Source organism: Corvus cornix, chromosome 1 (assembly GCF_000738735.6).
Source record: "Corvus cornix cornix isolate S_Up_H32 chromosome 1, ASM73873v5, whole genome shotgun sequence".
NCBI classification, from domain to species: Eukaryota; Metazoa; Chordata; class Aves; order Passeriformes; family Corvidae; genus Corvus; species Corvus cornix.
Window position 1 is genome coordinate 57,551,292 of NC_046332.1, and position 13,090 is coordinate 57,564,381.

Sequence of the window (13,090 nt, forward strand, 5' to 3'; positions counted from 1 at the left end):
GCTACCTGACTCCAGTGCAGACTTTGGAAAACAATTCCTGGCTTTTGCTCAGGATGACCTTTCTGTTGGTGCTTCTCTGCTAAATATGATTGTGAATTAACCAGATGGGCATTTTCTTGGCTGTTTTATCCTACCCAGCTGAGCTTTCCCCGTGAGCGGTACCCCTTGGTGTCAGGGATGATGCTGATTGTCAGATGATCTTAACAGCACTGAGTGAAGGTAGAAAATACTTTCGTCTTGCCTTCTTGTACAGAAGAGCTATGTATTGGGTATGTGACTGCACCAAGCAGGTAATGAAATTACTTTTTTTATAGTCAGACAAGTGCTGCAGGTATTTTTCAGCTTTTTTTGCTCATGTGGGACATCCTCTCTACTTCCATTTCACGTAAGTGCAGGCAGTGAATCACTCCTTGTCAAGGGGAAAACAGGAGGCCCATCTTCTGAACATCCCATTTTAGATGCCAGTTGTTTGAAAATGCACGGAAGGGCAGTTTGTTCTCTTTTTTATCTGAGGTAGTACTATGTCTGTCACAAACTGTATGGTTTTATATCATCCCTGATTACTGATTTGCACACATGATGGCAGATTGAGGAAGTATGTCCAGTAAATTATCCAACAGCAATTTTATGAAGCCTTAAAAATACTGTGACTCAATAAAGAGCATATTATGTAACTGGTAGGAAAAGCCTGAATTGTTATTTATAGCTATATTTAAGGGATGTTACAGATTTTATATGACTCTTTTAGCATTTTGTGTTTGTAAAATGTACTGTGGAGGCAGCACTGCTAATTCAGGAAAAGAAGAAATTGTCCACATGTTTGGCAGAATTGTTTCTTTTAAATAATAAACAAAAGGTTTGAAATAAATTCAGAAAAATAGACTGTTCAGTGTTGTCCAAAGAAGAGACGAATTTACAAAGATCTAGCCCTCCAGCAGAGTCTAATTCACACTGCCTTTTCCATTCAGCACACATCTTCTTTCAGCTTTTTAAACGCCTTCAGAAATTAAACCTTTTGGCATGGCAGCTGTGGAAGACAAAGTCTTCCATTTTACCCATTTTAGGCAGCAGCAACCATCCATTCAGTGCAAAAAGTGACAGTGGAACAGAGATTGTTTTAACCTTTCCCTATGGAAAGAAACCAACAAAATGATGCTATTTCGAGATACGTGTTTACATGTTGTGTACCCTGAATAGAGCAGTCCTTGTCTCAGTGTACCTGAGGCTGTTGGAAAACAAGTTCCTGTGTACCACAATAATATATTATTTCAATTAAGCTGCATTATGACAAATGTATTTTGCTGCTGGATTTGTCCTGAGAGCCTTTGCTTGCTATTTTTTAAAACAAAACCAAGATGGTATCACAGCTTTTCTCTCACTTGTTACTCCATCCACATAAATCCTCCTTAGGGAATTTATTGGAAAAAAGCATCAGATTGGATCCTTGCTTCTTCAAAGGCCCTTCTTCTGTGCTCGTCTTTATCTACTGCAAAGGAAGGAAGCTGGTTTTGACAAAGTCTGCATGGGCCTGCATGTGTTGGGGTTCCCAGTTGACCAGGACTGTGGAGCTGTCTGCACCTTTTGCTTACAATAAGTGCACGAAGATAATATGAAATCCCTAAGGGTTCATTTACTAGAACACAAATCATGAGGAGATATTATTTTACTGCAAGAAAGAGAGATTTTAATTCTTCGCCATTTCAAAGTGACCTTCTTGGCTCCAGTTTTGCTCCTCTCCCAAACTCTGTTTTCCTAAGTTGTGACAGATTCCATACATTCCCCTGGGCAAACATCTCCCTTCTGTCACCTTGTGCTGTGAACCCTCTCCCATCCCCACTGCCAGGGAGGGTCTCCCAGCCTGCAGTCTTATGTTGACTTAAGTCAATCCAAGTCAGTGCAGCTACATTCCCTTGCTGTGAACTCATGCAGCCTCACAGTTTGGGGAGCTGAGCTTCCCAAAAGCAAACTCACACACATTAGATTTTGGCTACTCCTGGTCCTTGACTTCCAGTGGGATCAGAGGACCGTGAGGACCAGTGTACAAGGGCTGTTGACCACAGCTCTTCTCTTCCCCAGCACAGCAGGATCTCACTCTCTTTTCAGGAGGCCCTACTTGGCCCAGAATGCAGCAGTCAGGAAGAATCAAACAGCCACTTCTTCCCTGCTGCCTGGTGAAACGTTTGTGAAATGTTTTTAAATCACAAATAGCATAGTAAGCTGTCAGCAAAGAAACAAGGAAACTGATCACATCTGTTAGAGATAACCACACATATTGGATGCATGCATGGGCACACACAAAGAATAATAAGCAGCTCTCTGAGCAGGGAGCAGAGAGGACATGATGTTCCCAGGTGGATGCCTTTCCATGCCTGCAATAGTTTGCTCAGATCATTTCAGCCTCACCTTGCCTGTACCCAGGTTGTCTGTTCCCACCTTGTGCAAGAATGTGGAGGGAACCCTACTGCAGGGTCAACATCTAGTGTTTCATCTAGGAGATGCAGCAGTTCCCCTTATACAGGCTGTCACACTGAGTTTAAGCTCAGACTGTTTGAGATGAAAGCTTGGTCTGTTACTGGTGTATGTCAAGAACCACAATGATATTCCCAAACAGCAAAGTTTGGCCTATTCCCAGGGACTCAGTATGGCAAAGCTGACACGAGGGCACCTAGTGTGAGACATACAGGAAGCCAGGAAGGAGCCTTCTATGAAGGGATCAGCCTTTTTACACAGGAGAATGGCAGCATTTTGCTTTACATAGTTAAGCTGTTGATTTAAAAGTGATACCAAATACAAAACTGCTCAGCAGAGGATGTGCAAGATTTCATAATTAAGAGCCTACCCTGAAGATGTGTGGGCATTTCTGACATTGCATAAGAACCACGAGCACTGTGTATTTTCTGCTCCATTAAACCTCTGCTTTATTTAGTTCCTCTGATTTGAATAGTCCCTAATTTTTAAAACAATACTCATGCACACATTCCCTGTGTGTGGTTCAGGTTTTATTAAACAGAATTTATTCGTTTTATTAGGAATGTAACCTCAGCATTATTCTCAAAATTTGTGTCTTTTCATTTGCCATGTCTTCATATCCATCAAGAAAGAGAGTGTCTGAAGCATTACTGGTCATAAGAAATAGGTTTTGAAGAGAAAGCGTGTGGCAGACTGAAAACTTTACATGAGGCTGGGTAGCAAATACTAGGCATGTAAGATCTGAGGAGAGCAGAAATGGGAAAAGCCAACAGAGCAGAAAGAAATGGTATTGTGTGGGGACTAGATTATATAAAGATTTTGTAGGGGGAGGAAGTCTGGTGTATGTGGGGCTGTCATAAAGTGGTCTGACCTTGGGTGAAATAATCTACAGTATGTGGCACATTTGCTCTTTTACAGAGGAAGGTGTCACCTTTAAAAGTATTGTTCCAGCTGCTCTAGCTTTCTTTTGATATGTTTTAAAGCAAATCAGTGACGTGGAAACAAAAAGAGCTTTGTCTGTAAAGGATGCCATTTCTCCACTCTCTAGGACCTGACATACCAAATAAAGTGTATTTCAATAGGAAAGAAAAGACAGTAAAACTTTGACAAATAGACATGCCTTTTACTAAATGATTATGTGGGAATTAGAGATGGTGAATCCAGCAGGAACCTGTAACAGTACTTGAAAAAAAGAAAACAGTAAGGTAAAATACTGCATCAGGACTCCCTGTCAACTAAAGGCAGGTCTGTGCCAGCTGGGCAGGGGGAAATACAGGCATGTTCATGCTGAGGAATTGCCAGCTCAGGTCTCTCTGGGCTCAGATTCTGTACACTGTGCTCTCTTGCTTGGTGTAGACAGCTCTTAAATCCATTTCTGTCCTGCTCGTGAATTCTCCCTGGGGTGAGTACCACATCCACAACACAAAGAGCAGGTCAGGACCTTGCCATAACTCAGCTTGTCTTGGTTTTCATGTTACAGCAATGAGGCTCTCACATAAAGCAGAGGCCTTCGCGATATTGCGTTATTTGTTCAACAGGATATTAGAACTGTTGCGGTTCTACATGTCAGTTTTGCAGCATCTTTCACAGGAGAATGATGTGCACACCATCTCCTTTGAAAACATACAGAGGCTCTTGGAATTCACTTCTCCACATACTTTCAGCAATACCTTTGATCTCTTATGCACAAAAATAAGGAGTGCTGATTTTCAGAAAAGGGGACTTGTAATACTTTTTTTTTTCAGAGCAGAATGAGGTCACCAAAAAGATTCATCAAACATAGGAGCTACTTTCAGACAATGTGTTTCTTGTTTGTCAGACTCAAGAGGATGAAAATTGCTGCTTTAAAAGAAATACGTGGACAATGTGAGAGGGCAAGGTCTTGATCTTACACATCACTGCTCTGCAGTTGGTGGGATGATGTGAAAAACAGACCATGGAAATAAGGAGATGTTCCTTAATTTCATTATTTAGTAGTTCTTTCCTATGTTTGCATGTCAGTAAGTAATTGCAAGTAGTTCCCTTAAGCAACTCATAAACAGAAACAGGGAACAGTACTTGGGATTTTTTGTTGAGAGTTGCAAATTGCCTTTGATCTGTCTTGTGTCATTGTGAGCCAAGGGTCATTCGTGACTAACAGGTGACTGATGATGTTTCTTTCTTGTAGTACGACATTGTTGGACATTCAGGAGATGGCTTCAACATCGCCTTGGTTGGGAGTGACAAAGTTCCCAAGAACAATAAGCAAAGATTAGAGATTCTTAAGGTAAATCCTACTAAGTGATGCTGGGTAATTAAGGACTTTATGACTGCAAGGATAAAATTGTAGGTGGGTCACAGAATGGAAAACATGAGAATAGTAAAATAAAAGAAAGACAAGAAAGCAAAGTCTGTGTATTTGCATAAAATTGAAACAGGACATTTCAGAGACATGGCAGAAAACAAATTGTGCCAAAATAATAGAAGCTGGGTATGCCTTATTCTGGACTGCTGTGCCATAAATGTGTCATCTTGGCTACCTGTCAAAAGATAGGGGAAGTTCCAAAGATTATACAGTGATATAGATAGCTCTGCCCAAATCATGTGGTATTATTAGTGCATAAGTGACTAATTCAAAACTGTAGGGGGATCCCAGGTCAGTGATTTAGCCTGGTACCTTCAAGAAGTTATGCATCACAGTAGCATTGGGAAAATGTGTCAATGCTAAATGGGAAATGTGTTAAATCACAATGGTGAAGTGTGTGTATTCACCAAAATTTTTCTGTAGTAGGATGAAGAAAAATTGAGTATATTGTGTATATTGTAGGATTTACCTGCTTGGCAGCTTGGTGGGCTAGAAGCATGTATTTGAGCTTCCTTCAAAACCTATTTTTAAAAGGTTGGGAGCTACTTCGATTAGAACAACTTGATTTAGTAACATCTAAAATTCCTTGCCTTCTACATAGATACCAGCTTACCAGTGAATATGGTGTATTTCTTTTGTAACAGCTCAAACAAAATGCTTCATTATTTTTAAATGTGACTGCCACTGTCAGGAATCGGATATTTGATAATAACTGAGACACTACTAGGATTTGGAAGTCCAGTGCAAATTAGGAACAGGCAGGAGCTGTTCACAGCATTAGGAAATGAAGCCCTATTTTATTCCTTAAATACATAGGAATGTAGCTACTCAAACTGCAGCTGACCGAAGTATTTCACCTTCCCTAAGGCCCGGTCTAATTAGGTCCCTGTGTGGATTTTGATTGTTTGCCCACTGTGTTTTTAAGAAGTGCTGCCTGTCTTAAAATATGACATATTAGGTACAAAAAGATGCATCTTCTGTTGTATCTGGAGCACTGTCTGCATATCTGATGCATCCCCTAATACAGCCGTAGTGAATATTTACTCCCTCCTGTGCTAGCTGAAATGAATGCTTGTTCCTAAAGTCATCTTATGTGTTTCCACGTGGTTATGCTGTGCACACAGACCATGCATGCCCATGCCCAGTTCTGCATGAGTGGAGACCATACCTTGGAAGGGACGGAACATGCCATTCGGGAAATCACCAAGGAGGAGGCTGATGAGTATTTTGTTATCGTCTTAAGTGACGCAAATCTCGAGCGATACGGAATTCAGCCATCAAGGTTTGCACAGGTCTTGACCACCAATACTCAAGTCAATGCTTTCGCCATATTTATAGGATCCTTGGGAGACCAGGCAGATAGGTAAGTGTGTTTGGTTTATGCCTAGTACTGTTTGCTTTCATTCAGCATGAATCTAAACTCTGCTTTTATTGCAGTGAGTTGCCCGTGCTGTTGTTCTGCACAAGGTTTTGAGGTTTTGGTCATAGTATCATAAAATCATGAAATGGTTTGACTTGGAAGGGACCTTGAAATATCACCTATTCCAACTCTCCTTCCATAAGCAGGGATGTCTTTCACTAGATCACATTGTTCAAAGCCCCATCCAACTCAACTTTGAACACTTCCAGAGATACAGCATCCACAACTTCTCTGGATGACCTATGACAGTGCATCATCACTCTCATTGTAAAAATTTCTTCCAGATCTCCAGTCTAAATCTACCCTCTTCCAGTTTATGACTCTCACTATGTCCTTATGAGCCCCCTGTATTTATTGAAAGGCCTCAATAAGGTCTCCCTGGATTTTCTTCTCCAAGCTGAACAACTCCAACTCTCTCAGCCTGTCTTCATAGCAGAGGTACTCCATCTTGCTGACTGTTTTTGTGTCCCTCCTCTGGACCCACTCCAACAGGTCCATGTGGTTCCTGTGCTGAGGACCCCAGAGCTATACACAGTGCTCCAGTTGGGGTCTCACCAGAGAAGAGTAGAGGGGCAGAATCACCTCGCTCGCCCTGCTGGCAGCGCTACCTTTGATGAAAGAGAGCCAAGGTACAATTGGCTGTCTGGGCTGCAAGTGCACATTGATAGGTCCTGTCCAAGTGTTCACCCATCCTTTTTTTACCATTATTATTAGTAATGTACTGGTGAGAAGCTGTACATCCTGAGTTGTGTCAGGGAGGAGACTGGCTTGTGGATCCTGCAGACATACCTTATAGCCAGCAAGTCCAGAGCATCCTGTGCATCCAAAGGGAGCAGCTGGAGCCATCCTCCTGCTGCAGGATGTGCACTACATCCTTACATAGTATCACCATGTAATCACAACAAAGATGTGGTGCCTTTGTTATTGCCCGGTATACAGTTCCAATGTGTGTAGGCCTAAGAAAAGAGATTGAAACAAAAGAAGCTGGAGTTTAATGGTCTTCAAAGCAGCCAAAAATTTGACTCAGATACTCCCCTTGTGTTAGAGACATAAATTCTTTGGAGTGTCTGAGGCAATATGCCTGGGTTTAGTTGTGCTACATAATTTCTCTTTAAAATGTTTGGGCACAAGGGGAAAAAAGAAGAAATTCTGTCCCAGGTGTTCTTCCAGGTTCCACATCCACTGAGGACCAGTACCTGCAGCAAAAAGCTGGTATAGCCACAGGTATCAGCGGTGTCTTTTCTGTTTCTGTTTGAGTCTTCAACTAGAGGAGAATGAGAGAAATCAGAAAGGGAGTTGGCCCTCAGTAGATAATTCTAAGAAGTAAAGGCTTGAAAGATACAACTGCACAGCCCCCGTGAGTTGTGGCTGCAGGTCTGTACACCAGAGCTGTGTTATTCATCAGAAGAGAATCCATTCTGAAAGATTATAATTACAGAAAGTTCCTTTACTTTTGATAAGAATTTTAAAAAAGAAGAAAAAATCTTTGACCAAAAGATTTTGAAAAAATCTTTCCTGCTGTGTAAGAGGAGATCTTATAATGGCCTAGTTTACTGGGCATGGAAAATGCACACAATGCTGTAACTGAAATGCATTTCTGTGTATGTGGAAGTGCAGAATTAGACAAAGCCTTCCTGTAACTGCTGTGGGGGAAGGAGAAGGGAATTCTCTGTTGCAGCTTTTTTAAAACTGATTTTAAAAGTGAGGGTTTATTTAACATTGGAGGAATAGTATAGAGCATAATCTCATCTAAAAAGCAGAGAAAAAATAAATCCCCAGCCTGCTAACTGGACATGAGGGACATGGGGTTTGTAACACGTGTCTAGTTTGACTTTTAAGGGTGGGTTAAGCTGTGAATAAAAATGTGTCAGGTTAATATTAGCAGAAAAATACATTTCCATGTAATCTGCAGCAATGTCAAAGAAGCAATACAAAGAGCGCAGTTAAAATCATTGGACTTGTTGAACTGAACGAGCTGTGGGTTCATGGTAGTCAATTCAGGATAAGTATCTTCATTTCCAGTGTAAATCTGTAGCTGCCCTCAGCAAACCAGTTGTGGTGACACCTCATGGGGTCGCTGGTACCTTGATCAAAATGGAGTTCTGGCATGTCAGAAAGAGGACATGGATGGAAATCTCTGGAAACCCTCTTGTTTGTGTTGCTGAAAGGAGCTCTCTGCCCTGGCTGCTCTCAGTGTTTTCTCCCTCTGTTGCTTTCCCAAGCCTTTAAATTGCATGGTGACAGCAGTGTGAACAGCATGGATTGGGAAGATATTCAAGACGAATCCTGTCTTGTGTTAGGGAAGATAATTTGGGATGGTAATTGTGTCTTGTCCCTCATTCTGCTCCTTAGGCTGCAGAGGACACTGCCAGCAGGTCGCTCTTTTATTGCCATGGACACCAAAGAGATCCCTCAGATTTTGCAGCAGATCTTCACCTCTACCATGTTGTCAAGTGCCTAAGCATCACTGATGTCACGGGGTGTGAACTCAAAGAGGAAACCCACTGCTGCTGGAGGTACAAACCCTAAAACTAAGGATAAACACAATTATTAATAAAATACATACTCTCCTCTAATCAGCCAAGCAACCATAATCTACATGATGGCCAGGCTGTAAATTTTCCCCCCAAATCTCTCAAGCGACTTAGCACATTCAAAGAACTGCATCAGGGCAGAGGATGGCGACAGAACGAGTGTTTTGCCGGAGGAACAAACAAACAAAGGACAGTTTGTGATCACTCCTCTGCCCGCTGTGTTGCCAGCACTGCGGAATCATCTCATCCTGTTTCATGAAACATGGTTCACTGGGATTTGGTAATCCTGTGCAAGGCAGACCCAGGCAATCTGTGTCAGTGTTTCATGTGCATGTGTTTGAATGGGTGGTTAACTCCATCTCTGATTTAAACAGGACTGCTCTTGCCAAGCAGGAAATCCTTCCTTCGTCTCCTGTTGCTTTCTTGTCTTGACAGGCATCAGGGCTTCACCCCGACGCTGGGAACAAAGGAGCAGTTTGGAAATGCTGACCGTCACATGTAAACAGTCATTATCTGATCAGGCACTGTGCTCCGAGTTGTCAGATCTAGAGAAAGTGGCTGTTAAGAAGTAAAACAACACAAAAATAGGTTGGTTCAGTTCCGCCTATGAAAAGTAAGGGGAAAGGGTCAAAATCCTCCTCAGAACTCAAGAGGCAGCGTTTCCAAGGAGGGAATTCCTGCCATGTCTCTGTTGCACAGCCGATGATGCTGCACCCACTGCCCTGTTACACGGAATCCCTGGGGTGGCCTCAACACGTGGGGGTGACTCTTCAGTCGGGAGACAAAAAGGTTACTAGTGCTTTGCTAGAGCTCGTTCATGGTCTGTTTTTCTTGGGTCATTTGAAGGTAAAACTGGAGGAGAGATTTAGACATGACAAAGTAAGTTATTTTTTATAAAGGAAGAGGAAAAAGTATTTTAGCAAGATATCTGTGTTAGAGTGTATTTAATATCCAAGTTAGTTATAAAGACTTACTTTATGATTCAATCAGTTGATGTTTGGCTTGTCCTATGAGGCGATAATTCCTCTTTATCTACTAAAGAAGAGATATTTTGTAGTTCTTTGGGAACAGTGGAATACTCAATGAATTGAATGTGTGATTTAATTAAGCTGGTGTTGGGGATGTGCATCATCACTGATACTCTGATCTTAATTAGAAAGTAATTGAATAGAAGAACATTCAGGAAGAGTGCTTATAAAAATCTGAAGGAGGACTTGCAATTCTTTTAATATTTCTCTTAGTCCTGCAGTTGATCAAGCTGCACCTTGAGCAGTATCTTTGGAAGGGAGGAGGCAGATTCATTTGGTCTCGTTAAATACAACCATTGTTGTTTTAAAGGGTCCAGCTTATGGTGGTCATTCTTTACTTCATCAGTCCTGCAGCAAAAATCTTTACCAGCACATCAAAAATGTCCCGTTTAGGATGAGTTTCAAAGTCTGGTCAGCTTTCAAACTCTTTATGACAAGAGGGGACAGAAGACATTTTTCAAAGTCTTGTTAGCATTGTTATGGTAACTATATATGTGAAAACAAAGAGATTGAAGATGCAGTTCCTGTTTGGAGAGAAAGGAGTTGGGAGGAGAAGGCTGAGAAGGTTATCCCTGGTTGGGACAAATGCACGTGTATGCACATACACACAGATGCTGCTACTAAGGGGAAGTGCACTTCAAAATAAAAAATACCTTGGTCCTGTAAACATGAGATACTAAATGCAATAAAGAATTGATATATTAACAAGGCTCTTACTAAATGTGTGTTTACATGGAAATTCCTTCAGCACATCTGCCTTTGTTGCCAGCAGTCCTGAAAAAAAGAAGCTTTTTCTTGCAGTTAATTAGCAAATGCACTGTACACTTTCTACATGACCTGAGTGAATAAACTTTTTCACCTCAGATTTCCATGCAGTAAAATACTGTTATCTTTATCATTAAAAAAAAGTGGTATTTAAGTGAAAAACTATGATAAATCCAGTTTTTAATCTTTTGTTTGATTATGCCTCTAAATTATACTTCATGTATAGGTATCATTCACAGTTACCTTTCATTACAGTTACATCATTTATAGTTACATTTCTGTAGTGTTTGGTTTTATTCTTTGTTTCAGGAGATGTCTGTTGTGTTTCAGTTCATCTTCCTTGGGCCCATAGGATACAGCCATGTCCAGGACCAGGCCTGGCCATGAGGGTGGGTGGAAATTCTAAACCTTCCTCTTTCAGTTTAAGGCCATTCCCCCCCTGCCCTATCGCTATCTGCCCTTGTATAAAGTCCCTCTACAGCTCTCCTGAGCCCCCTTTAAGTACTGGAAGGTGCTGTAAGGTCTCCCTGGAGCCGCCTTCTCTCCAGGCTGAACAACCCCAGCTCTCTCAGCCTGTCTTCATAGCAGAGGTGCTCCAGCCCTCTGATCATCTTTGTGTCCGTCCTGTGGACTCCCTCCCACAGGTCCATGTCCTTACTGTGCTGGGGCCCAGAGCTGGATGCAGCACTGCAGGTGGGGTCTGTCAGGAGTGGAGAGGAAGAGGTACTTCAGTAGATTTTGAGAGAAAGGGAGAAGAAATGAGTGAACCTTTTTTAAAATTTTCAGTTCAGAAGGAAAGGGTTTGGGTTTTGGCTTTAGTAACATTTCATTGCAGAGCATATTTGACCTGACAGCGTCCCTCTAAATTATAAAAATTCAGGGCAAAATTTTCCCCAGGCTGTACATCTCTCACCTTCTTTAATGCCCATTGCTACCCCAGGGAAATCAAAGCAGCAACTGTGCTTTTCCCAGTCTCACCAGGACTTGCAGTGTTATTTCACTGCTCAAAAATTCAGCAAACACTCGTCTTTCATGTTACTGGGACTTGCAGAGCTTCCTAATATGCATTTATTTTTAATTAGTGGAATGCTTAAAAGTAACATGGCTTTGTCTGGCTAAAAGAAGCGCCAGTGGCTGCTCTCATTGCAATGCAGGCACCAGCTTTGTGTGTCACTCATCCCCTCTGAAAGTGTGTTAAGGTATTTTTCATCTCACAGTTTAATAAGGCGCTTTTGCACTCATCAGTTTTTATGGAAAGACCTTTTTTTGGGAATGAATAGAGCTGCCAGTTGGAGCAGGGCCTGACCTATCACTAATGCTTTGATAGCATTAGTCACATCGGCAGTAGTGATTTTAATTACCTCTTGTAATGCAGATTTTGGTCTAATTCTGTTTCTATATTTACTGTGTTCATACCCACTAGGCAGTTAGTAACACTACACAGTCATTTATTATTATTTATTATTTAACTTTGGTGCAAAAATTAAAAAAAAACAAAAGAAACCAGAAAGTCCAGACTGAGGAGATTTCAATCAGAGCAAATGCAGGTGATCTCTCACTCAGGAATGTGAGATTGTTTACAACAATTTGTAGCAAACAAATTCCCCTACAAAAAAATAGCTTGCAAAGCAAACTGTTCAGCTGAAGGATTTCCTCTTCTAGGAAACAGGCTTTACACCACCAAAATAAACAGGTAACAAATTGCCTAATTCAGAAGTGGTTTTGGTTTTGAGATTGCTGTGTCAATGTGAACAGCATTGTCACTGAATAAATTTTTTTTTAAGTCAACTATATTTTCTGGGAAATGAATGTTGGGAAGATTGCAGAAGAGATTTGACATTCTTCAGGATGAAGGTGATGGTGGGTTTTTTTTCCAAAGACAAAATTATAAAATTTGAATAACTTCATATTCATGAACATCTATTCTCCACCTTTTGACAGGACAATTAAGCATATGAAAATCTATTTTTAAAAAACAGATACCTTTAACATTACTCACAACATCCTTAGTCTGAACATCTGGTGTGACTGCATGCAGAAAAATTCTGTGTATCAGAACAAAGATCTACTACTACACTTGTAGCGTGACCCTAGTCAAGAAAAACCTCATTGCAGTAGATATACTGACAGTTGGAAATGTAGAAAAAAGAATCTCAGATATTGACCCTGGTTTTTCCAGCCATCACATACAGTTTTTCTTTGGACAGGCTGAACTGTTTAAATCCAGGTAGGGGCTGGAAACTAGACCCAGACCCTGGTTGCCTGAGGCTGTGGATCCCTACCAGCTGGGTGTAATCTGGCACCAGAGTTCCCTCGGTTCCAAAAGAAACATAAGGAAAGAGAGCAAGCAGGGGAAAAAAGGACAAATTCTTCATTTTCAACCTGCTCAGCTTTCTGAACTGGCTTGACTTGAGCATCAAAGCAGGCATGATCAGGATGTAGGTGAGAAAAGCAGATGAAGTAGCCAGAAAGATGTACCAGGCACAGCCACGGCAGTAAAATTACCCCCAGTGAAAACCCCAACGTGAGG

At 41.4% G+C, this 13,090-nt stretch overlaps 1 protein-coding gene across 1 annotated transcript in view; it reads left to right on the top strand.

Moving 5' to 3' along the window:
* Positions 1-10,660, top strand: part of VWA8 (von Willebrand factor A domain containing 8) — a 181,289-nt gene extending 170,629 nt beyond the window's left edge. Inside the window, exons 43-45 of the mRNA XM_039568168.1 lie at positions 4,637-4,735; positions 5,938-6,176; positions 8,586-10,660. Coding sequence (XP_039424102.1) covers positions 4,637-4,735; positions 5,938-6,176; positions 8,586-8,694 — 447 coding nt within the window. The 3' untranslated portion in view covers positions 8,695-10,660. The remainder of the gene's footprint in view (positions 1-4,636; positions 4,736-5,937; positions 6,177-8,585) is intronic.
* The last annotated feature ends 2,430 nt before the right edge of the window (positions 10,661-13,090 follow it).